At 32.3% G+C, this 27,304-nt stretch overlaps 2 protein-coding genes across 2 annotated transcripts; both read left to right on the forward strand.

Moving 5' to 3' along the window:
• The first annotated feature begins 7,139 nt into the window (after positions 1 to 7,139).
• LOC125071409 lies at positions 7,140 to 21,289 on the forward strand. Its single transcript, XM_047681640.1, has 12 exons — positions 7,140 to 7,240; positions 15,081 to 15,398; positions 15,537 to 15,884; positions 16,072 to 16,338; positions 16,621 to 16,878; positions 16,988 to 17,168; positions 17,396 to 17,574; positions 17,939 to 18,076; positions 18,597 to 18,767; positions 19,345 to 19,455; positions 19,753 to 19,962; positions 20,691 to 21,289. Exons 1-12 carry the CDS (start codon positions 7,192 to 7,194, stop codon positions 20,885 to 20,887), a joined length of 2,427 nt encoding a protein of 808 aa, XP_047537596.1. The 5' UTR covers positions 7,140 to 7,191; the 3' UTR covers positions 20,888 to 21,289.
• A 913-nt stretch (positions 21,290 to 22,202) lies between these two features.
• Positions 22,203 to 26,297, forward strand: LOC125071580 (trypsin CFT-1-like). Its single transcript, XM_047681902.1, has 5 exons — positions 22,203 to 22,233; positions 24,316 to 24,487; positions 24,895 to 25,150; positions 25,332 to 25,487; positions 26,105 to 26,297. The coding sequence occupies exons 1-5, from the start codon at positions 22,203 to 22,205 to the stop codon at positions 26,252 to 26,254; spliced, it is 765 nt and encodes a 254-aa protein (XP_047537858.1). The 3' UTR covers positions 26,255 to 26,297.
• The last annotated feature ends 1,007 nt before the right edge of the window (positions 26,298 to 27,304 follow it).

Consider the following 27,304-nt stretch of genomic DNA (forward strand, 5'->3'; position numbering starts at 1 on the left):
AGGTGACTACGACCAGTCATCAGCTCAAAAGCTAAGATCTTGTAGTTGATGCTCCTTGTGAAGAGGCGAGTCGTGGTCTATACCCAGAATGGCTAATTCTTCCCAAGATCCCATTTCCACTTTGTATTACTAATTGTATTGGTAGATACGTCATAGAGCCCTTGGTATGTTGACATAAAAAGTTATTAATATTTTTGGTGACAGTTTTTATAGGCAATTAACTATACATACTCTGCTGAACATTCAACATATTATATGTATACCTACTGGCACAAGGCCATAAAAGTATTACATTGATCCACTCATACTTAAATTGAAACAAAACAATTCAGAATATTGATCTGTGGCGGCATTATATTTGAAGAGTCGGTTGTGGCGTACAGGTACTACCGGGTTATAGTTAATAGGTATTTAATTAAACAGTATAAAGTTACATAAATAAATACCTTAAGAAGAATTCAATCGAGACATTAATACAATAATTGTACTTTGCGATTAAGATAAAGTTTGATATCTAGCAATATATAATGATAATAATTTAATCATTGGAAATATAATATTATGTAGCAATAGCGACCCAGAAACTAACAGAATAGAATAGAATACGGTAATTTGATAAAAATATATACATTGCATTATAAAGAATCAAATACGTCCTCGACTTTACAATACTTTGATTAAACTTTAAACGAAGTAAGATTTTTTTCTCTATAAATGACAATATCATTATTTTTCCGGTACTACCACCCGAAAGCAACTTTATGCTGGCCCATCTAGTTTGATACCACTTACCATCACCAGCTATTCTGAATGAACAACAATATTTTGTTTTGTTGTGTTCTGATTTAAGGTCAGGGTATTCGCAAGCACAAGTATATTGCAACATACCTCAAACGTACTCAATGTCTACAGGCAAGGGTATCCCATAAGGTGTCCTATTTGTATTTCATATTCATGAAAATTATTCATGGAAAACTATTTTTAATTTACAAATACAAATACAATTCATTTATCGATAAGAGAAACATGAATCAAAACCTGTAAACCTACATCGTACATTTTAGAGAATATTGCGGTTAATACAGTCAGTGACAGTACAATTAACAACAAAAGTTTTTGTCCGCTACCCTCGGCATCGACCACATATTACAACTGTCCAACAGCGGCCAGTGTATCGTAGAAAAATAAGGGTTAAGCGTAAGTCATGAGGGTCATTATAGCGTATGTGGCCGTGCCGATTGTAATTGAATTAGCAAATCATTAATACATACCTACATTTTTTTTACATTAACAGTCTGTAAATTTCCCAGTGCTGGGCTAAGGGCTCCTCTTCCTTTGAGGAGAAGGTTTGGAGCATATTCCTCCAATGCGGGTCCAATGTGGTGGAAAAAACATGTGGCAGAATTTCGTTAAAATTAGACACATGCAGGTTTTCTCACGATGTTTTCCTTCACCGCCGAGCACGAGATGAATTGTAAACACAAATTAAGCACATGAAAATTCAGTGGTGCTTGTCTGGGTTTGAACCCGAAATCATTAGTTAAGATGCACGCGTTCTATTTTGGACACATAAAACTAACATCATGGTCACCCTATTGTCATTCTGGGAGGTCCACCAGACCCAAAAGGTATACAAGTTGTCCGCGCATAATTAGAACAATAAAGTTACAGAATCATTATGAAATTTGCTTGTATTTATAATATGAAATGTATGTACTACATGTTTATTTAAATTTTACATAACGAGCAGTCTAAGTTTGCCGCTCGGAATAAGTCACCTGTGGCTCCGAAATATATTATTTAAGGAATAAAAATCAGCATATCATGTTGATATTGATAACTAAGCCTAAAGACACAAATTTATTTTATTATTATTAAGTAAAGTGTTGATTATTATCTTTGTTTTTATTTATCCGACGCACGCGCACATTTCGGAAACTTTGAATTATATGGCTTCACATTGATAAGTAGTCAAATATTTATTTTAAGATACAAACAGAATACGTAAAATAAATGCTGTATATGTTTGTCATTTCGATATTTTTTTTTAATAATCGTCGATTATAATATAAATCTTACTAATGTTAATGAATTTATCTTTATTTATAAGTCTGGTAATTGGTAGAGAGAATTTTCAAACTTTAAGTTTGCCTTTTGTTTTAACTGTACAGTTATATTAATTATTTTAAATAGCTAGAATTATGTCGTTAGTAAAGGGCTAACACCCTTATTAAGGATTGATGACGTCACCGAATGTCAAATGGGGGTTAGAATACTGTTATTAATCTTGCAAATTAGGGTATCCTTAAGCTTTGAGTGTATCTCTCTCCGTCCTTCAACTTGATCGTGATGAATGTTCGAATAGACTATTACGCCCTTATAAAACTTTGTGAACAATTCTAATCACATCTCCGCCGGAAGAGGCCGAATTTTCGTTCTGGTTGAGCAATACGTATTACGTATACGAGTAGATTTTTTGACGGCTTATCACAATCAACAAGAAATATTATTATTTTTTACCAAAAGGAAACAAGCGCTCATTATTCTCCCGATACTTGCTTAAATCAATGTCATTGGTAAAAGAAAACCTGTATCATTCCATTGCGAACCCTCAACCGGTTGGAACTGATGTCCACTGTATGTTCAATCATCCTTCAAACTTCCACACATAAATATAAAAATAATAGTCGATGCTTGAGCGTTTACTGAGTCTTCATATCTATACCAATATAATAAAACTAAAGAATTGGTTTGTTCCTTATTCGAACGCGCTAATCTCTATGACTATAATTGGCATTCTTGAGGCTTTTCAATGAAAACCTAGTTAATATCTATGTATAATAATATAATTACGAAATTGAAAACATTATTTCCTGTCTCTTATAAGCAAATATTTAGTTTGATACATTTTGATTTTATAGACGTCATTGGCTGAACACCTTAGAATAAATACTTAACTTGGTAGTAGATTTGCGAGTATGTCTGGATAGGTACGACCCACTCATCAGATATTCTACCGCGAAACAGCAATACTTAGTACTATTGTGTTCCGGTTTGAAGGCTGAGTGGAGAAATATTACTGCAGGCACAAGGGACATAACATCTTGGCTCCCAAAGTGATGTCGTATTGGCGGTGTAAGCAATGTTTATTATTTCTTACTGAGCTGTAATCGTTGATAAAATATAATAGGCTTGTCATATTGATGATTAGGAGTAATGATCCTGATCAGCTCAATTTTTTTATTCTATTTACGAGTTTAAAGAACTTAATATGAAATACATAAATGGTTGGTAGAAATTACCTTTTAGCTCCGTAAAGTTTGACAGCTTAGTAATGTTGATTTTCTTTTTTTTTATTCAATAAAGTTTTTTAATTATTATTATTTTAATTCACTAGAATGTTATGTATTTTAACAGTTTAATTATAACGTTACGTGCTACGTTCGTCTAGGGTCAACAAACTTTTAAGCCGGATAAGCCAGTCATAGTAAAACTATCGATTTCTTGAATTACAAAGACCACTTTTGGTTTCTGCTTTTCTAATAATAATAATAAGTCTTTATTGTACACACACAAGAAAAAACTTACATTCAATAACACAATATTAAAAAAAAAGAAATGCACAGCAGGCTTTATAACTTTATAACTATTTTAAATCAATCAAGTAACGAAACGGTGTTTAACGATTACGAAATATCCTAATTCATCATTGTTTTGGAAAATATCAGTCAGATTACTGTTAAACATAATAATAATAACTATATTTGTAATATTCCTTCTTCTTAATTCTTTCTGTAAAGTTTCGGAAGTCATTTAAAAAATCAATCAGAATATTTTGCCAGATATTCTTTTGTGGGCATAAATTCGATACATAGATTCTCAGTAGAATCCGATTCTATTCAGTAATAGAACCGGAAATAAACTAAAGTAAAGATTAAATGCATAAAAGGTGAATTTCTGTACGAGATCCTCCAATTAATCAAACCAAGAATTTTTGTCAAATATTTTTTACAGATATCGAGTACTAATGAGATTATTGTTGATATGATATTGAAGTTTGTTTAGTGACAGTTAAAGTATAAACTGCGGATGCTTATTAAAATTGGTATACTTTGCCCTAAAAATGTATTAAGAAATTTGTGAAAACAAAAGCTGAGGTAAAGTGTAACGTTTACACATGTAACATGACACTTATAATATACCATGACGCATTTAGTATAATACACATTTTTATGAGACATCTCTAAGGAGGTCAGGCTTCTAATTGATGTATAATTCAATAATTGTATTAGTATGGCTCTTTGAAAAGAGCCCTTGATTTTTTTTTACCGATATAGGAGGCGGTCAGGTATATGAGCCACCTGATGGTAAGTCACCACAGCACATATAAATTAGTGCTGTAAGATTTTTTTACCATTACTGACATTACCAATGCGCCCCCAACCTTAGGTACCACTGGCTCACTCAGCCTTCAAACCGGAGCTTGCAAAAAAAACAAGTAAATTAGGCAAAATACCGTAAAACTATGTAAATAACTAATAACAGTTCTGCCTGTTTCGATATCAGTCAATTGCCTAACTTATCATATAGCATAAACCGCGACCATAAAGCAGAATCTACCTGGTAGAGATAAGAAAATGGTGGACCGCTGCTTCACAGGTATATATTACAAATTATATTATTTTAACTTTAAGTACTCTATTGTTAATAGTGTACTTTTGATAATGTATTGTTTATAAGCCCTATCTCTCTTATTATATCCGTCACTCAGACCGATCCCAAAATGATGCCTGTGGGACACCTATTCTTACCATTGATCCGGAAGATTTCACATCAGTTGTAGACTCTCTCTGAATTCCGTCAATTAGATAAAATTTCCATAACGCAATCAATATCGATTTAATGACATTATTTTAATATAAATACTTTAACATCTTTAACATCATACACATTCTAAAGCCTCAAATCACAGAAATCACCCAATTAATTTTAATTAAATTTAAAATTTACAAGTTGGGACACTTTCATTTTTTATATTGGTTATAAATATTCCACAAATCTTTATAATTTAGGTATTTAATTAGGAGCGGGGGGTAAGATATTATGGCTGAATGAAGTCGAGCAGGATTACCAACTTGGGTTACAGGTCAGTCACCTGCTCGTGGTGCACCCTGGGCAACTGAAACTGACTAAAACTAACTGACAGAAGTTGGGAGGGCTCGTTACGAGCATCCAAAGTGTTTTACACCGGTGGTCAGCGGAGGAGCCGGTGAGTCCACATACCCGTCCCGATCCCCCGACCGGGCGGCATGCATAAATGCATTTCCTCCTCGTAAAACTAAAAAAAAAAAAAAGGACCACCAACTTCCAATCCACACAGATAATGAATGAATGACACTTAAGATTTTTTTTCTCGACGCAATATGGCAAAAGAAATCTTTAGATGTTGGATCTGAGTAACAGTTGTAGTAAATTGAGTACAAAGTTATATATTAAATATTATTTTTTATGTTTCATTGCTTAATATATTACTACTATCGACATTATAAGAACAACTATGTATATGTTTTTGATTATCCTTAATATTAATCGGCCTGGAATTCCCTTTGTAAAATAAGTGTATTTTATTTTACGGTAAAGCGATTCTCAATTTTAAATTTGTTTGGTGTTAACTGCCTGCTTTTAATTAAAAAAATAAAATAAAGCACAACATTTGATTTATTTGTGCTTAATATAATTAACTAAGTAAAAAATCCAGGGAGTCGATTCAACCAGAAGATCAACAAGTATATTATAATTATCGTCTCTAACCTTGCCAAATATATTTAAATCAGATTACATTAAGATAATTTGGTACCAGCAAACTAATCTCGCGATGGAGACAGAGTATTGATTGTTAAACTCTTTAATGGCTGCTACTAAACAGCTATTATGTTTGCTCATCTGGTTTGACACTAACAAACGCTCATTTTATTACTTTTTGTTATTTATTTAAATAATAGTAAATTTACAGCCTGTTATCCCACAAGTGGGACTCCTCGCAAGGAGAGGAGCCCTAACTCCTCTCCTTTCGCGGAGATTTTATTCATAATATTTATAACAATATCTGTTATTTTAAGATTTAATTTAACTCACGTTACTCAAAAAACAAATGAATTAAATATTTCAATTCAAGAATAAATAAAAAAATATATTGTAAAACTATAACGATTAAACTATATTTTAATTTAACAGTTGAACGACTTTGTGAACTTGATTTGATATGTTTATTCATCACGCTAATTGAAATTAAATAAATTAATTGTTTAAACATAGATATTAACCTCTCTATGTTGTAATTAGTAGTTTGACTATACAGTTAATCAAACTATACAATAAATGCATGCAATAAACAGAAGGATCTACTCTTGAAAGCATTAATTTACAACCAATACATAAATCTTATTAAAGAACAAATAAAAGCCAGAATAAAAAAAAGTATATTATGAAGTCTCATATAATAGTTGGAGAAGGATTGACAATTGTAGAACCTCTTTTTGCAATTTTAAAAGTAAATTTATAAAATGGATTTAAAAAAAGAACTATAATTGCGTGACGAAAATAATCACCCGTACAAGGAAAATGATTATAATGTGACATTCCGTAAAATGTACACTGTTTACATAGCCTCCAGTTTGAAGACGTAAAGAAATATAAATTACAATTCAATCGATTAAATCAGAACTATAACTAGCTAAGTTATAACAATAAGCGAATATTCGAACAGCGTGTCCAGTACTAGTCTTGATAAAACGTCGCTATCTCAAAGATGAATGATTTTAGATAAATAATACACATATTTACTCGCGATTTATTTGATACGAAGTTTATTTTTATATCACAAAACTGTGTTATGACAACATGGTAAGCGACTAATTTACAAAATGTCATAATTCAATGTTGACATGTAACACAGCCTTCATTAAAACAATCCCCGCGCAGGCTTTTATATCCAAATGTAGATATCACCATTCTAACGGGCAATCAACCATTGCATACATCACGTATGAGATTAGATAAGAGAATTTAGACCAGATATTGGAGATCGGTTATTGATTAATTACAAGGATATAAGGGTTCATAGCATTAACGTCGCGAGGTTATTTTTCCGTTAGTTCTGCGCGTACGCAGTTCTCTGTGCGAAGCGACAACATGCGGTCGCATAAGTTGAGGATCGCGGTGTTCGCCATTTTACTAACAGGTGTGTTTTAATTTTTTGTATATTGTGATTTTTAAAACACGGCCTAAATGACATCGTTAGTGCCGTGGAATTTACATGCTTCGTTTATTTCAAGCCATTTTGTCCGTACAAGTATTCCGTATTCTGCTGTGTTTATATTTTCAACAATGCTTTGTACCGAAGAAAGGCTTTTGCACATTTTGTGTTGATTAATGTCAAAACCAGTTGAGTGTTAGTAATTATCTACTTGTGTGTTTGTTGCCCTTGAGAACGTGAATAAATAAATTACGAATGAAACCTCAACGTGTCTCTGAAGCTATTGCTTTATCGTAACTGTTTTATTATAGTTTCACGTGAGTTGTGAGTAAACTTAATACGTCACTAGCCTGAATTTAATTAACAATATTATACTTCACAACAACATATTCTATAAGTAATGCCAGTGTCTGTTAAAATAATCATTCCATTTTTAAAATCATATGTTTTTATTATGTCAGGAGTATTTATATAACCAAGGAGGTTCGGATTGAACCTACGAAAGTACGTCATTAGCTGACTCGCATACCATTGGACTATTTAGAACTAATCATTAAAAACTTATCGATACATTTTTAGCTATACACTAAAAGTGGAAAGATAAGCACGAAATTCTCGGCGAATCGATCACGGAAAGTCAACTTTATTTATTTTATTTTTAGAAATCATATGATATGAGTCAACTCGTTAGAACGAAAAAGGTTATTTTTAACAGACAAATAAATATATATTTGAGTGCTGATAAGACAATTGTACATAATTAAATATTAACATAGTCGTAAGTTATACGAGTCGGTAACGTTAATAGCCCAAACGTAATTTGTAGCATAAATAATACTTACTATGTTGAAAGGACTTCCGTGGGACATCATTGTAAAAAAGGATATAATTATACTGCCTACTTGACAGCATAGTTTTTAGGCAATAAAACATATTGATCAAATATGTTCATATACAAGAACCAATCACTGTAAAAATCATGACCGCGTGAAATCGTGTCAAGAATGCCAGCAGCATTTCCTTGTGAAAAGCATTTCCGATTTATTGGATGAAAAATGATCGAGAGCTCTTATAACCAATGGGTATATATAATCTTTTAAAAAATATGTTATTACTTTTAGAAAATATTTCATACTAACCATCTGTAACTAGAAAATAGACAGAGACAAAACATATCTATAAAACTGTTTGCAAATCGATTTTATATATTTTTTTACCGAATTCAAAAAAAAAGAATCATATCCTTCTTTCAGCCAATCAATTATCAATTCGATTAAAAAATAGTTTTTTTTTTGTTTTCTTTAGAAATTCGTTATTGTTAAATCTATTTGGTAAATGTTTTTTGAGTGAAAAGTTATAGATATGTTTTGTCTCTGTCTATTTTCTAGTTACAGATGGTTAGTATGAAATATTTTCTAAAAGTAATAACATATTTTTTATATCCCGTGGAAATATGGTTAAAAATTTATATTATTTTTTCATAATACGGTTGGAAAGAAACAACAGATGGGGACAATAAAAAAATGGAAATGAGATCAGTAAACCAGTTGACACTAGTTTTTACAAACTCTTAATAAAAAGTAAATCAAAAACAGCTTAACACAGTAAGCGAAAACCTAATATCAGTATGAAATATTCCTACAAGTATTTAATATGTTCAACATATAAATTCATTATAATCTTACCTATAAACATAATCAAATATAAATTAGTTATCTGTCCATACTTTATATAACTAGCTATAAAGATTTATCTGATTAATTCAACACGTTTGCGTAGTCATTAGCTTACAAATAAAAATATATTTAAAATAAAAAGTTAAACATTGTCTATCATACCCTCGATTTGGGTGAAGTTTTGTTTTAATTATCTATATTATATAGACATTGCTTCTATTCTAAGACACTGAGATCTTACATAAAAGGGACAATGCAGTAGAGTTATGTGTTGTATTTTAAAAAATAATTTACAGGTCTTTCAACTAAAACTCAGTCCTTGCTTTATAAACATTATTTAAAAAAAAATGTAAAAAATACAACAAAAACTTTTTACGATCTATCACGGTTGCCTCTGTATTTAATCAAAACTCATTCTAAATGACTTAAATTAAATGATTCAACAGAAATATCTTAATTACTTTGATGATAAGTAATTTGCTCGAATACACAAGACTGTCTTTAACAATGCATTACACGAACTTTATACATTTATATTAATTTCATAATATTGGCGTAGTATAGGCGAATCGATCGAACGAAAAATATAATAATAATCACAAAAATTAATAAAATGTAATGTCACTTTTTCCGAATTTACAATTCCACCCTATATGCTGTAATAATATAATGACGACATCCATAATAGGCTATTTGACAATATGGCGCTGCAATGGGGTCGGTGACGTCACATGCCTGTATTGTAATCTGTGGCACATATAATCCACATATAGTAAGCAAATAAGGTTAACAAGCAAGTGACGTAATCATAAACCCGACCAATCAGGACATCTTGTAGAACAGTGCGAAATGGTTGTCAAATCCAAACCCCTTATCATTTTGAAATAATACAAAATTATCCTTGAATTAATCTAGTGTATAATTTTGAAATTTTGTTACACATTCGAAAATTATCCTGTAAACTTATAAAAATTCTCATAATAGTAGAACTTTTCAATAAACATATATACATATATATTATTTTGCAGTGTAAATTTAATCTTATTGAAACTTTAAACTTTGTATATTTGCGTATGCCATCGCAATGCGACCGATTCTTAATAACTTTGAAGCTTTAATATAAGCCGTATCATGTATAGCCGTCGGCTGTTTGGCGCCTTACTATGGATGATAAGATTAATTATACTGAATCAAGTAATATAAACATAACACGGAAAAACAAAGACTTTGGAGATTGGAGACTAAACTAGAAGAATCACATTTTTATAGTATTCGACATAATATATAAAGAAAATATTGAAGATTATAGAAATTTGTGTATATTTAAATGACATTATGTTTCAATTCAATTACTTAATAAAGGAAAAACCCCTGATATATATTTATATATAAAGGATGAAAAAGTTAGGATTGAGCTAATATAACAGTATTTTAGTAAATGAAATTAAAGTAGCGTCAGTTATTCATGACTTACTATTTGCAAGAAACTATAGAGCAGAATTTAATCGTATTTAGAAGACGGCTTTTGCAACGTAAATTCCGCCCTTACAGGTTGATTAGGATTAAACTTATCTGAAGAAATCACGAAGACAAAATAAACCTCACATTTCACGTTTTCAATTAACTTCTTAAGACGAAATTTAAACTGAATTCAAAGATTTAAAAAAAAAGAAAACACTAAATGTTAACGAAACGTAACATAAAAAAATTGGGTAGCTATGAGTCCGAGCCTATGACGGAAGATAATAGGAAAGAAAATATGAGATAACATTTATTTATTGATATTTTTTTATGATAAAACTTACACCTACATGAGTTGCTTAAGAGTATTATTTAAATTGGAATTTATTCCTGTGATTTAAAGTTTTCATAAATAGACACTAAAGTTGTTCTAAATATGCTTAATAGGTAGGTACTATGCAAAGGAACGTGATGATCTGTGATATGTGTCCTGACGGACCTCAGTCACGGCTGCCTTTCTCAACAAGAGACCAGCCTAGTTGGCTAGTCCGAGAGTCTGGCCTTGAGATTGGCCTCAGGACTTATAATAGTGCACAAGTGTGAACGGAAACACAAACACACAGTTGGACTTACTCCGTATAATTCGATATGACGGAAAATCCCACACGACTGGAATGAATTCAGGCGTAGGACCAACGGCTTACGTGCTTACCAAGGCACGGTAGTGTCCACACTTCCAACTTCCAGTCTCCGGGTTGCTACATAAATTTTTCGACTGAAAATCCCCTTAACTTTTTATACATCTGACCTGGTTCTTGGACCTAGAATTCTGTGATCTAGCCCCTAGAGCAACGAGGCAATCGTCGAAAAGTACACTCTGTACGTATGAATAAAAAGTAAGCCGAAGTCCAAAGATCATGAGATAATTCAATTCCTTTTTGATAAATCTAGTTAAATAAATTCGGGATTTGTGCAAACCCGTCTGATTAGGTACCACCACATCATATATTCTACCGCCAAACAGCTGTACTGTTTTATTCCGGTTTGAAAGGTGAGTTCGCCAGTGTTAGTACAGGCACAAGGGACAAAACATCTTAGTTCCCAAGGTTAGGGGCGCAATGGAAAGTAAGGAATGGTTAATATCTCGTACAGCGCCATTGTCTGAGGTGACCATCAAGTAGCCCATTTGAACGTCCACCTACCTATATCGTTAAAATAAAATACAATGAATGTACATATACATATATAAGATGACGATAGAGGCGTTACCAATACTAACTCAACGTTCTGTTGGAGACCTAAGTTCACCTAAGGAATTATACATGTTAAAAGTTTAAATCGTTTCTTGAATATGAACTAGACAATATGATACAGAAATGGACCAGATATGGATAAAATGTGTCCAGTGGATTGAATACTTAGATCTTAACTTAATAACCACAATGTAACTGATGATAATATCCTGGGAACAACTGCATATGTCGAATGAAATTCTGACAAATGTGTATCCAAGCCGTTTTGGAGCAGTTTGATTGAATATGGTCCAATATATCTTGCAAAGAGAGGTAACTTTTGTCTAACCGTAAGACATTTACTGATTATTACTGCTTTGTTACTTTATTGAGTAACTAACAGTGACAGTCCCAGATGATAACTACGTTTTATAATAAATATATGTACATATATATAAGCTATACAAAATTTGGCTAATTAAAAATATACATTTAGGCCGTACGCTAATATTACTTTGTCACCGTAAACCGTTTATTTTTTACTCCAACACGGAGTGAATATACAAATCCTTGTGAACGTATTTATCTTGATATATGACATGATAGTGTTTACAAAACTCACATCGACGACTATTATCAGATCAGGATACATATACCAACTATTATATGTCATTATTTGATAATAAAAAAAACAATATATTTTTTATTGACAGCATTTGACCTGGATGACCTTCAAAATGTTTATCTAGGTGTAAAGGCTGAATGTAATATTTTTTTATCCTTCTTGATTCTAAAATCCGAAGCGATTCCTGAAAGGAAACTGCTTATCAATTACTTAAACCACAGTGTGATAAGAGCTTTATATAATTGATTAAATACTCAATACAAATAGATGGAATACTTTGATTGTTGATGTCTAGATATACAGTCAAAGCTAACCGGTAGCCAACAGTTGGCCACTAAGCACACTAATAAATTAGTGTGACGTCTGACGAGTGTCAAGCGTATCGTGTCACACATCTAAGATAATAAAGTCAGGTCCTAAGTTTTTAATTATTTTGAGGTGCAACACTTTTTCTAGATATATAAATAATTTATCTAAGGTGGAATGTTACAATTAATAAATGACAATGTCCCACAAAAAAGACAACTGGTACGCAATAATACACTTTAAAAATATATGTTATTGGAAATGAAAGCAAAGAAACAATTGAATTTTGATTATGATACTGACTGGAATTAATTATGTCGGCGTATCAGTTGCTTCAAAGGGTAATTCCATGGAGATTTAAACGAAAATAAAATTAACGGCGATTAGTCCATTCACAAGATGGCTGCCCGTTTGACATTCTGCCAGCGTGACATTGACAGCAAAGAGTATGTAATCACTCTCGAAATCACTAAAATTGATAGTCTCAATCGATGACGGCGATCTACAATCTCGCCATCAAATACAAAAGATCAAATTAATTAAAACATACACCGAATACATAATCGATTGCTAATTCATTGATTGATTTGTTAATAGATTCTTAAATATTAAATGTGTTTTTTGCTATTCAAACTTTTTTTTTGTTTACTTTGCATGGTTAATTCTCACTGTATGAGACTATTTTGAAAATGTTTTTACCTATAATTGAAAAAGCACTTAAATTTTAGACGATAATGGCAGTATTTTGTGCTTTCAATAGTGTATGCCTTGCTGATGTTAATATTGAATTATGATGTTAATATTGAATAAAAAAATAAAAAATACTAAACTTTATATAAATATTAAAAACATACATCAATTTATAAGTATAAATAAAAAAATACACGAAACATAAAAAAGATATATTAGGGATTTAAAAAATACGGAAATTTTGTAATGACGTGTCTTATAATAAAGTTTATCTATATTAATGATTGCTATCAACCCGCCTCGATTTTGCATAGATACCTAAATATAAGTACTGGTTATATGCTGGTTTATACAATGACATAATAAATATAACTGGTCCTTCCACCCGTATCATACAAATTAAACACGTATTTACCAAACGCTCTCTCTAACCATCCTCTTAAAGCGGAGAAAATCAATTTGATTATTTGCTTTTTTTGATGTTTGTTCCCTTAGAACTCAGTCATTTATGAAGCGATGAGGAAAAATCTTTCTTTTTGGGGGCGTTAGTAATGAGGATACTTCTCGTTTGATGGCATTTAAATTTGAAATCGCTTTTTTATGAATTTATTTTTATATTTTTTATTATCTCCAAAGATGTCCGTCAGTGTACAATCCATTGTAATTAAATTACAGAGGTTGTAGTTAACTTTTTTAATAAATAGGTCAGTGTAAAGTCACCTGCCTGCCTGCAGTAAAGCCTGTTAATAAATTAGCCACCCAAATGTCCCGATGCGGAATATCCCATTATCTTTAGGTAAAAATGTATCTTAGCATTGGATGAGCAGCTAAATATATAAACTGGCGAAAAACTGTTGAAAACATATACATACGTTAATATAAACAGCCATTGTTTATGTATAAAAGATTATTATGTGAAAATTTCCAATACCGATGTATAATTTATTTCTCTATAATATTATTAAATGATTCTCGAATGCCTTAAATGGTATTACTTAAGCGACGGTGTTAACTTAAGCTAAATAAATAAATTAATCATTATTTATCGAGTATTTATAATGCGAAACCGACGTTAACATCTTTAGAAATAATGTTAAATATTCGTGATATTGCATACTCTGCGTAATTACTCGTTTTTATTTTTACATATTTAATTTAATTGAATGAAGTTTTTTTTTATTCAACTATTATTTGCGTTATAGGTTTTATTGGGTGATATTATTTTTGAGGCAGCGTTGAATGCAAACCTTTCTGAAGTACTCTTTGTAGAAATATCAAGTATCGATTGTGTTTAATTCAAGAAGTTAAATTCTTGTAAGTCATAAATAAATCAACGTTAAAAATATTTTGCACATTTTAATCGACTTGGTTTGCGCAGTATCTTTAGTTATTATTTATAATTAAAGATCTTTTACGATCTGTTCACTTATATTGTGTTTTTCCTTTAGCAACATCTCTCTTATCTATAACTTACTGTAGTCTAGACTACTTTAAGTCGTTGAACTACTCAGATATCAAAAATAAGTGTATCATTTATCAAAGTCCCTTTTCCCTAGTCTCTTATATACACGTATTTATAATTGTAAGGTTGTTCAATATAGACCCTACTCACACAAACTTCTAACGTAATGTGAAATTATATAGATGTAGAAATCTAATCATAGATATTCCTTTATACGATTATTAATTTCATTTACTAGTTAGATAATAAGAACGGATAACAATTTTTAATAAATAACAGCATATTTTTGTATTTATTACACATTGCCCAATTCATATAAATAAATATAAAAATAAGTTGATTTTTAGTATTTTATAAAACTAAAAAATTTCAGGTTATACATACGGACAAAATCCGCCAACATTGTTGACCCTTGACGAAGGTGCAACTTTACGTACTGTTGTCCTGACATTTACTAACGAGGTAGAAAGATGTTATCTAGAAACACCAAGCGGCTTAAAAGTTGAATTTAAACCAAATGACGAAGGAAATGATAAATTTCAATTATTACCAGACACAGACGTAACTCAATGTCAAGCTAATGTGAACCACATCGATGTGAACGATAACGGCGTGTGGACACTTAAATCGGAATTATCTACTGGATCTATTCTATCACAATCTTACAATGTAACTGTGAATAAAACATCAGGTTAGACTACAAATTTGAAATATATTTATCAATTAACATTTGAAAGTATAGTATAATTAAAAATATCGATATCTATAATTTTAGAAATTACAGAGAGGTGAATGTAATAAAATTAAACAAAACACGTTACAATTCTAGACAATACTGCAGACGATGATGATGTTGAAAGCGATACTGCAGATATAGAAGATTTAGAAGGCCAGTACTTTGATACTACAATAGGTGCCAATCACACAGTTTTCATCAGAGATTATGCCTTTGTAACCAGTGAGAGATGTATCCTTATAACACCTTCGGGTACACGGCACAGCTTCGAAGAGTTGAATCTAGAAGACATCGAAGTAATCAATCACCCAGGCGCTACTTGTGCTATAAGAATTACCATCAATTCCGATGATGTTGTTGGAAATTGGTCGCTGTTAGCTGAAGGTTCAAGATTTTCCGAAAATATTATAAGAAGATTACCATTTACAATCCATGTCGAAGGTATTATTGGTTATTAGTATATTAATCCTTAATAATTGAAAGCGTACGCGTATCTAGTCACGTTTAAATGATAAAATCGATGTCCTGATAATGATGATAAAAAATGAATTAAGCATTTTTTTAAATATGTTAAGTAACAAATTAAGACATCTGCTGTATGCTATAGAGATTATTTTTAATATTACAGAATTCGTTGATGCCTCTGTAAGTGAAGTTATTGTAGTCGAAGGCAATGATCTCTACGCTCGATTGAAGAATTCTATACCTAATTATGATACTTGCAGACTTCTGGGACCTGATGGAAATGAATATAATGCCTTTGAAAAAGATAGTCGATTCGTTGAAAACTGTGGTTTTATTGTTAGGAACCTTCAAACAACACAAAGTGGAGAATGGAATATCGTTTATGGACATAGAATCGTTTATAGGGCCCCCATTAGTGTGACAGTAAATGGTAATTCTTTTTTATATGATGAATAAATATTCATTCAATATACTCTTATTCATTCAATAATAATTTTATTTAATTATTATGTTAACATTTATAAATAAGTGAAACTATTGTCTCTATTGCACAAATCAATGTTGGTTTTGTAACGCAATAATGCTTCGCTATTTTTCACAGACGTGAGTCATTTACAAGCTTTTATTGTTATGTTAAGAAATTTACAATCTTTTAGAATAATATATTCTTTTAGAATAAGAAAAGTTAATTTAAAGACTTTTTCAATTTTAGTTGCTGCGACTGGAGGAGCAACAAATCTTGTATGGAACAAAGATCGACCAGTTTCAGTCAGTCTTGGAGCAGAAGATGCAGTGTACTGTTCCTTAACTGGCCCAGATGGCTCAACATTTTATGATGGTTTCGGTAGATGTAAGGTCGCTATCGACAGAGCATCAAAGGCACATGAAGGTGTTTGGAGGATGAATGTCGGCTTACCTGGTCGAGTCCTCACTACAAACTCAGAGTTCCGTGTTACGATTGTAGAAGCTGGTTAGAATATCTTTACTATTGATATGCCTTATCTTATGGAATAAATCATCGATGTTTCCGATTGAGAATTTTTCCTGAAAATAATGTGTTTTTCTTTTTTAATTTCTAGATCCTAAGCCGTTGGTAATGACCCAAGTGATAGCCAATAAACCTACCGTCTCATTGTCTTGTAATGTCACAAGTCCATACCCAGTCCGTTCGTGTAAATTCCGTGACCCATCTGGTCGCGTCTTATTAGCTAATGAAGGTGTTGGGGAAAGTAGATATACCTTCCATGGAGCTGGTACCAGGTATATTTTTTTATTGACATTTTGTAATGGGTTTCGAAACTACGTTTTCATTTACATTAACCATAATTCATTTTTTATAAACAATAATCAGACCTTTATAATTCTTTTTGAATACCAACTTTTTATGGTATCCAATTTTATGTTGAAAGTGTGGGTTGATTATTTCACTAAAATGCTTTTTTATTTTCAATGTCTTGTAACTCAAAGAAATTTATTTTTCTTTTCAGCTATAAATCTGACCTCCACACACATGATTGCGGTATCCTGATCACAGGTCCTCTCACCCGAGACTTGGGTCTTTGGCGTTGTGCTGTAGAAACTGAAGGGGAGACCTATTACGGATTTTTAGGTGTATTTTGTCCCTGGGCTATGAGAGACCCTGAAGTAGTAGCTGCAATTGTTACCGGTGTGTACAAGAAATTGTGTGTCGTAAATGTGTATTAGAATAAGTAAGATGTCATAACCGGTAATTTTATACGTCGTGAGAGCGCCATAATTATTCATTTACATTTATAGACACGGTCGATACATGGCTTTCGGCAACTCCCCGCTAGCGGAATAACGACTTGACTTTCTTCTTGAAAAAAATACTTTATGGAAATTTGTTAATTAAAAAATTTAAAATGTTTAATTCAGTTCTCGTTTAAATGTTTAAATATAGTAATTAAGACGATTAATAAATATTTATGTTTTTATTATAATTACTTGTATTGACTTTTATGGAAAATAAAAATATAATTATATTTATTTTCAAATCATGTAATTTTCAGAGCCTACTCTAACAGCAGACAGACCTGTGGTTAACAGTGTGGTGGGTGACAGTGTCACCATGACATGCTCAGTCCAGTCCGCCATTCGCTACTGTTACTTCCGAGCTCGAAACGGCACCGTATTCAATGTCGGACCTAGTAAGATAAACACCATAACATTACAGCAGTTAATAACCTTAAAAAGCCAAAGTGGTACAAACCCGGGGAACGATCTCTGATTTTATTTATACTTAATATTGTGAATGAGAAAACTTGCGGTACATTGTAGGAACTCACATAGTTTTTCGCACAAGAAATGTTGAAACAATTTGAAACGCATCAAAATGGCGCTTCAAAAGTTCATAAAACGTGATGACATTTCAAGATCGTGTACTGCACTCTGCATTTAGATTTGAGTTAATGTTACAGTTAATGTTACTAAAGTACACTCAAGTGTACAAAAAAGGATAAGAAAAGAAACAATAGTTATTTGTTTTATATTTATAGTCTTATAGGAAAAAGAATCAATCTTTACGATAATGTCACCAATTCTTTATCATAAACTAAATACACAATGTATAGCTGATGTAATCCTCGTATTTATATAATCACTGAGACAATATTATATTCCCAATAATTTCAAAGACATTTATGAGTAAAAAAATATTAATAATTCCAGCCGATTCGCATGACCAAGCTACATACGTTGGAGCTGGGTTCGATGCTGGAGAGTGCGGCATCAGGTTCCCAAGCCTTGCCGTCTCTGACACTGGTAGCTGGGGTTGCCACGTTGGTCTCGCAGATGTTCAAGAAGCAGAACAACGTGCTCGGATTGAAGTTAATGTGCAAGGTGCTTTATTCAAAACAAACAACATTACCCATTAACTATTCATGTAGATATACAATTGGATAAAATTTATATATTATGTCATTTAATAATTGATTTATGTTATTTGTCGAAATGAAAACCAAAGCTAATTGATAATATTTTTACGTACGCCATTTCTTTATGACGTGCTCGTTGTTTTAGTAGCTAACTTATGAACTGCAGTTTTTGCCGAACCTGAATTCAAATGTTATCCCAAACCGAGGCTGTTGTTGAGATTATCTTGACAGTTATACATTCCTGTGTCTAGGAAATAACGTAAAACCTTTGGTCTTACACCTGAACTCTCCTCTATCGTGTGTCGCCGTTCCAATTATAATTAGAGTAAGGGAATAATGAGTGGACCTATGATTCCGCATATACTTAAGCATTATAGTACGTTTTGCTATGTTGGCTGGTCTCTGTTGCGAATGGTCACGGAAACAGAAATTGTTTAGGAAGGCATCATCATCCTCAGTATCATATTTCTTTAATCTACTATACGTGTGATATTTTTTCATGATCTAAATTGTGATATTTTATTTGTCTCCATTATTTGCAGACGCGATGACAGCTAACCAGCGCATGGAGCGTAAAAATTTGATAGTGGAAGCACAGATCTACGACCGAAGAGCACTTGAATACTGTCGATTTGTGCGTATTGATGGCTTAGGTAATTACAATAAAATAGCATAACATACCACTTTGTAAATTACGTTTCCATTTTCTAAACTAGAATCAAATTAGACAAGTGAAAGATGATCCAGTAAAAAATAGCGGTGTAGTAATAAATTGTGCCTTTGTCCCAAAAAAGCACTGCACTACAGCAATAGTTTTAAAAAATATTATCAAAGATCTGCTCAATTTTAGTTCATCATATTGTTAGTATAAGAATTTTTACTACGAACTAATTTCTACGTCATTTTTGTGCTACAGATTTTGCTTAAAACATTTATACTTTATTCTTCAGGTTTCACAACAAATACTATTCCCGAAAGATACACCGACTTATCCATTCTCCGAGACGGCTATTGTGGTATAGCTATAAAGGAACCTACAATCCTAGAAAACCATCCTTGGACTGTAGTTGCCAGGATCCGGGGACAGGATGTTGAATTATCTAGAGTAACACCCATTACTCTTGCCGGTCCCAATCCCCCTCCAGAAGGTGGTGTTATATGTAAGTAATTAGTCTACTCTATGCTTTTTATGTGTTTAGTTTTAGATGAATGAATGAAGCTGTCTCATTTACTTATACAAATAGCACATTGACAAATAAAATCCATTTCTTACACCATTTCGTATATCCCTCTCAATGTAAGATGTTACATTGAGAGGCATATACGTGATGTTTTCATATTCTCTGTGTGTGTAATTTTACTGGTTCATTGATTCTTAGCCGAGATGGTCCAGTGGTTAGAACGTGTGCATATTAACCGATGATTTCGGGTTCAAACCCAGGCAAGCACCACTAAATTTTCATGTGCTTAAATTGTGTTTATAATTCATCTCATGCTCGGCGGTGAAGGAAAACATCGTGAGGAAACCTGCATGTGTCTAATTTCAACGAAATTCTGCCACATGTGTATTCCACCAACCCGCACTGGAGCAGCGTGGTGGAATTTGCCTCAAATCTTTTCAAACGGAGAGGAGGTCTTAGCCCAGCAGTGGGAAATTTACAGGCTGCTAATGTCATGTATTGATCCTTATAGCCAGAAAACCGCATTTTTTGTACATCGGTTCAATGTCTGATTATGGTCAATATCTTACTAGAAAAGCACAATCAAAGTGGTTTATTAGTAATATGGCTAATATTACTAATAAACCACTTTGATTGAACAGGTAAAGAATAACACTACTACGTGTCGCCTTTTACATATTTTATAACATATGTGTTCTGTCTTCCAGATTACCGTCTACCAGTCACATGGATCATAGTTATGGTAGTCGGTTTGGTAATGGTGGTATTGGCATTTTTCCTTGGACCGAAAAATAACAGACGTTGGGCATATGCAAGAGCCAGTACCATAAGAAACAGTTTCATCAGGAAGACGGTTGAACAGCAGAACAACCAACCAACTAAGGTCACCGCCACAGCTGCTTAGTTTCACAGATATATGATTCCTCTAAAGTAAACTAAACTTCATTCAAATTCGTTCAAAACATGAATTAACAGATAACTAAAAAGCATCTACATCATCGATAATTTTAATTCCAATTATTTCGTAATTTTTTAGATTTCAAATTAAGAATGATTAAGACAATTAGTGTGTTTGACAGAATTCTTTTTAAAAATCGCCCTCTTCTCGATGGTTGCTTTTTTGACGTTTGTATGTACTTATTATACATTACAGTAATAAAGTTATGCATAGGACTTCACGTGGCAACATATAGCTCATTAATTATTATTTTTTATATAAATAAAGTTTATAGTTGTTACTCTACATTTTTAAATTGTTAATCAATATAAATTTATACACCATTCATAATAAAAATGTGAAAATGTTTTTGGTTATTTTATTTGTAACAAACTTACAAAAATAAAAAGCTCTTAGTGTTGACTGTTCTAAGTTTCAGATCTCCTTTAAACCATTGTTTAAATATTTGTTACCTGGTAAATGCTCATGCTCATACTTTTAGTACTGGCAAAAAAAAAAAAAAATTAAAGTAAGTAATCAATATTTTTATTTTATAATCGTTTAAGAGTTTTGTGCTGCTATCTAAAAATGAAAATCGGCAAAGATGAGTTTCTTTAGATGAAAAAAGAGGATTTTTAATCGATTCCAAATGCATTTTGCTTATAGAAATACCTTCACTATATGAGGAAATATATTTCTATGTTTACGCGGGAAAAAAGGTATTATATATTTAAAGCCATACGAATGACATTCTGAAATCGATTACACAATTTTTTCTGAAATCGGATACAATAAAAATATATCATTTTATTAAATATATATGAAGGAATATATAATTATAATATAAATATAATGCAAATAAGTAAATATTTCTAACACTACGAATCGGAATGTTGTTTCTAAATCTGATTTTTATTATAGCTGCGATGAAGAAAACGGATCAAAGACTTGCAATTGGAAGACTTTTCTTTTTTTTTATTGATATAACACTGCAAACAAACGAAGGGCACGTTACCAGTTTTCGCTATATATCTTCAAAGTATCAGTGGGTTGATTTCCTTGAAAAAGAAATATTGAAGGAAAATTGCGTTGAGCGCAGCTGGATTTTTCGTAACTATTCAGTCAGATACGAGAATAACGTAACATGTTTCGGTTCTTTTAAATAATGCCATAATAAAATAAATTAATATAATTAATTTATTGGCCAACTGAGGAAATTATTCGATAGTTATGATAGAAAAGAAATTCGAACACGATTTAGATATTTTATTCTTGAAGAATCATGTACAAATGTGAACTGCTCTACAAAAAACGTAAGAAGGAAATCTGCATTCTTGCATTTTAAGACACAATAAATGATTCTGTAAATTCAGTATTAATGGATGAACGTATTCTCTTACAGGAAGATTGGTTGCAATGGCATAAATATCATTAATTATAATTTAAATTACCTAATGGCTTTTGATCCCGCACAGATTAAAAAAAATCTGATTTACCAAAAAATATGACATTGAAAGATACTGATTAACAGAATTTTAATGGTATTGGACATTATAAGTCACATTGTCGACAGGCGGGCATGGCGGACAGTTCCAGCATTAACTGTCGTGGCATAGCTTTGGCTTTGACTGTGGCTTGGCTTCTCTTTGCTGGGCTCGGTTCGACTCGGCTCGGCTTAACACATAGCATGGCGTAGACATATAGTATTTTTTAGATTTGTCTACAAATACAAGAGAATAACAAGATAACTACTTTATTTTTCTCTTTATACCTTACTTTTCTCTGTAAAATGTGTTGTAATTTTATAAGAAGAACTATTAATAAAAAAGCAACATATTATTAACCAATATTATAAATGCGAAAGTAACTCTATCTATCGTTCTTTTACGGCCAAACAACTGAAACGAATATGATTTTTGGCATAAAACAAGCTTGAAATCCAGTGAACTCTTTTAAGCCTAACTCCGACTATACCCTGGTCAAGTTAGCTTGATCTTTTTGACAGACAGGCTAGTGATGAGAAACAGAAAATATGATATATAACAGTCGATAGAACGATGGAATGCATATCCTATCTTGTACGGGGATATAAACCCTTAAAAAGCAAGCATATTTGCGAGCAACGACTACTTCCTAATAAGTCTATACTAATATTATGAAAAGGTAATGTTCGTTTTTAGTATGTATTGGGTAATTACCGATATTATTCAATTCTAAAAATATTTCACTATTAGAAAGATAAATTATTGTACATATATTTATTATGGTAATTATTAACAAAGATTCTAATCTTAAAATTGTAGTACTTCAAAATACCATATCGAAATTATCACAATGAAGTCCGAAAGGAATTAGTTCAATATCAACATATTTAAAAAAAAATTATCAATATCGTTAGATATTTATAAAGATAAAGATTTCTTCAGTCAATTGAAGGACTTGTTACGGAAACATTACAATGAATTTATTAATTGTTTTTTCTGTTATTTGTGTGTTTTCAACCAGCAATGGTACGTATAAATTGAAGGTTTTATTTAATCTTGGATAATCAAAACTATATACGGCTATATGGCTTTTATTCATGACAGACGCGTGGTAGTGTAAAATGAACAAATTTCTGTCTAAATTATGAATGAGCTTGTGATCATAAGACTACAGTTCTCGAGAGTTCAAATCTAAGGCTAGATTTTTTTTTACATAATATCGGTAATACCCCAAATTGATTAAGGAATTAATAATATTAATATTTATCCTTTTAAGCTTATTATCGTCCAACTCCCAACACGAGTTATTAGGAGTGGGGACGATATTATAGCCCAAGTGGTCAGAATCGATCCTGCGACTTTTTACTTCGTTAACAATTTTTATGGACATAGCTTAGTAACCTCGTTGAACTGCGAATACGGCAGGTATAGCAAACGCTTCCTGAAGTCAGAGAAGAAATAAGGATGATAATGTTTCAAATGTTCAATGTTGCAAATGCCTTATAATAACTTACTACAAGAAATATATTTTTTTAATAAACTCCAAAGGCAAATATATATAAAAGAGAACTTTACGTGGAGGTTATAACATTTTAAAATAAACTATAGAGAGAAGTGTATTTTATACTACTGTTACACCCAGTAAGTTCAATTTCCGGGTAAGGCATTTACGCTATTCCTTGTAGTTTCCAATGCCGTCTGAGCTGACTGAAATGACACTAGATACTGTTTGACCTTGCAGCCTCTTCCCGATTGCAGTACTAAATGTAGTAACATTTTTATTCAATTGTTATTCACACAAACAGGAGGAACACAATTTTTCTTAGTTTCGGAGAAGGTCGAGAATATTGGTTTTTCTTTCTCTTACAATTGTTTTAATAAAAAATAAAACAATTATAATATTTATAATAGCAAACCTGACGAGAATTTCTGGAGGTACCGTTGCTGATATAAGGGCATACCCATTCGCGACATCCCTTCTGAGTAGTCCGGGAGCATTGCCCTTCACGCAAGCGTGCGGTGGCACAATCATATCCACATCAGCGATACTATCAGCAGCCTCCTGTTTCGTAACCAACAATGTGTGAGTGTTGTCTTTGACTTCGTTTTACTTTAATTAATTATATTTTGCTATATTATTTCTAGTACTTTACGCAAATAATGAACATTTCCAAAAGTTTGATACTTTGGCAACTACAGCGTTTCAAAGCAATCCGATGAACGATGTTTAAGAACGCATAGAATACGAACAGAAACAAGAATAATTTAGAAATTCATATAATTATTTCAATAATTTAGTTGTCATAATATAATTAATCACAGAAAATTCTAAAAGAATAAAGAAAATATAATCTAATATAATTCTCATCGTTGAAAACATTTAAATTCCTTGGCATACGTTCATTCATAATAACGTTTACTTTATATATTAATAGTATTTTATGTAAGAATAAAATATATTGACGATTACTAATGCCTTACTCCTGACAGGGTCGATTCAATGCTTTGGTGGCGTGCTAGAGTTGGGTCGTCGTACTCCAACAGACAAGGTATTGTCTACCTCATCCGAAGAATTACTGTCCATCCTGACTTCTTGACCGCAACCAGAGTAAACGACATTGCAGTGTTGAGAACCTCTGTGAACATCGCATTTGGGCAAAACGTTCAAGCTGCGTATATAGCTGGTGGTTCATATCTTTTGGCCAACAATCAGCCAGTTTGGGCCATCGGATGGGGTGTCACCTCGGTAAACCTAATGAATTTTACTATTACATAAAATATAAGTTGGCAATATTTAGTTAAAGTTCACGTAAAAAAACACTGCACACGCACGTACAACGGAAATGTCCTCTGAATCCAAATAAATATATTCTTCAGAGATATTCAAACAAATTTGTTTTGAATTAAGTTTCTGCTGAATTTTTTAGGTATCATCACCGCTTTCTCCAGAATTGCGCCAGGTCCAAATCTGGGTGAACGACCAGCAAACATGTGCTAGCCGCTACGCTGAGGAGAACTTCAGCGTCACTAGTAATATGCTTTGTGCTGGCTGGCTCGACGTTGGGGTTCGAGGACAATGCCAGGTATATAGCGAAACTACATACTAATAATCACTTATTATAAATACCTAATTAATAGTTTTCACATACGAAAATAAAAATATCTTTTGTTGAAGGTATTACAATCACTTTTGACAATTCACAAGAATTTATAAAAAGTAAAGAACTTATAATATACACTGATTTACAATTGACTAAACTTTGAAACGTCTATTCTAGTACTCACTAATGTTACGCTTTACGGCTAAACCACTGAATCGAATTTGGTGTAATTTGGTGTGAAGCTTGAACCCCAAGGAACAGCGTAGCCTAAGTTGTCCCTTGAGATTTTTAAACCTAAAACATACGAAGCTGAAACTAGTGGGTAAACTCAGAAGAGCTTGCACAAAGCCCTACCACCAAGTATATAGAAATATAAAAGTTGACCATTTGTGATAATATCAAACAAGAATATTTTCTTGTTTCTTAAATTTCCTAAACGCGATTTTTACCATTGTCGAGTTTTAGCTTTTAAACATTTTCGGTTTGGAATATCGATTCTACCAAGACGATGGACGACAACTCTTCGTCCATTTGCATTGTTTCATTGTACTATGCAGATTATTAACATTATGTATAACATTTTATTTTATGTTTTATAGGGTGACACAGGTAGCCCTCTATTGCACAACGGCGTGGTGGTAGGCGTTTACTCATGGACATCAGGTTGTGGTACTAGTCGTTATCCAAACATCAACACTAGAGTTTCAGCGTACTCGCGATGGGTTGAAGCAACGGCAGTTGCCGCTTAAATTACAATTTAATTATCTACTCTTTTATACAATTAAAATCCACTTCTAAAAGTTGTTTCATTGTAAATATTGTGCCGGGGGGCGTTTTCAAAATGCTGCATGATCAACTTATTTGTATAAATATAAAGAAATTCGTAAATTTATGTTTCTAGAAACATAATATAACCACAAATATTAAGGACTTCGAGTATATATGTAGGCATATTTAATCTCTCTTTTGTAAATTGAATAAAATTGTTAAAAATGTATTAATAAACTCAAAGTTATCTTCTGATTAAAATTGAATTTAATATATTAGACTTTTAATTTAATAATGATAGGTATTAAAATTTCTATTTGTATGTGTGTTAATATACAGGCAAATTGAAATGTCTCGAAAAATTGACTTTTAATAAACAAACACTATGTCGTCAGGACCGATACGTGCAGAGCTCTTTTTCCTCTTACTCCTCGAGAGGACGACAATCCAACATGACCAGAGAGCGTAGGAGCAATGACTTCACGTGCTCTCTGAGCCACGGGACTCCCTTAATGTAGCGAAGTTAAATCTGGTACCAAGAATTACTTGACAATAACCGCCTGTAAATTTCCCACTTCTGGTCTAAGGCCTTCTCTTCCTTTGCGGAGAAGTAGCACATTCCACCACGCTGCTCCAATGAGGGTTCGTGAACACACATGTGGTAGACTTTTCGTTGAAATAAGACACATACAGGCTTCCACACGATGTTTTCCTTCAACGCCGAGATGAATTATAAACACAAATTAAGGACATGAAAATTCAGCGGTGATTGGCTGGTTTTAACCCGCAATCATCGATTAAGATGCACGCGTTCTAACCACTAGGCCATCTCGGGTCAGAATTAAAGAATTACTTGACATCAAAACCAAATTCAAAATGGATCCGATCCTGGGCCAGAACCCCCATATGAATCTCGGATACCGGTATATGAATATAACTAGACCAACGAGATATTTAGACATATGTTTAAAAGACATACCGATATAAACCTGACCGAAGTCGGTCAAGTGTTAATTGTTAAATTGTAGATA

The sequence above is a fragment of the Vanessa atalanta genome, chromosome 19 (genome assembly GCF_905147765.1).
Source record: "Vanessa atalanta chromosome 19, ilVanAtal1.2, whole genome shotgun sequence".
Taxonomy (NCBI): domain Eukaryota; kingdom Metazoa; phylum Arthropoda; class Insecta; order Lepidoptera; family Nymphalidae; genus Vanessa; species Vanessa atalanta.

What these genes read in the sequence shown, in the direction of transcription:
- LOC125071580 (XM_047681902.1), top strand. Translation starts at nt 22,203, where the DNA reads ATGTACAAATGTGAACTGCTCTACAAAAAAC. An exon ending in TGAACTGCTCTACAAAAAAC is followed by an intron (nt 22,234 to 24,315) that starts GTAAGAAGGAAA and finishes TATTTATAATAG; the next exon opens with CAAACCTGACGAGAATTTCT. An exon ending in TGTTTCGTAACCAACAATGT is followed by an intron (nt 24,488 to 24,894) that starts GTGAGTGTTGTC and finishes TACTCCTGACAG; the next exon opens with GGTCGATTCAATGCTTTGGT.
- LOC125071409 (XM_047681640.1), top strand. Translation starts at nt 7,192, where the DNA reads ATGCGGTCGCATAAGTTGAGGATCGCGGTGTTCGCCATTTTACTAACA. An exon ending in GATTGAAGTTAATGTGCAAG is followed by an intron (nt 18,768 to 19,344) that starts GTGCTTTATTCA and finishes CATTATTTGCAG; the next exon opens with ACGCGATGACAGCTAACCAG. An exon ending in TCCAGAAGGTGGTGTTATAT is followed by an intron (nt 19,963 to 20,690) that starts GTAAGTAATTAG and finishes TCTGTCTTCCAG; the next exon opens with ATTACCGTCTACCAGTCACA.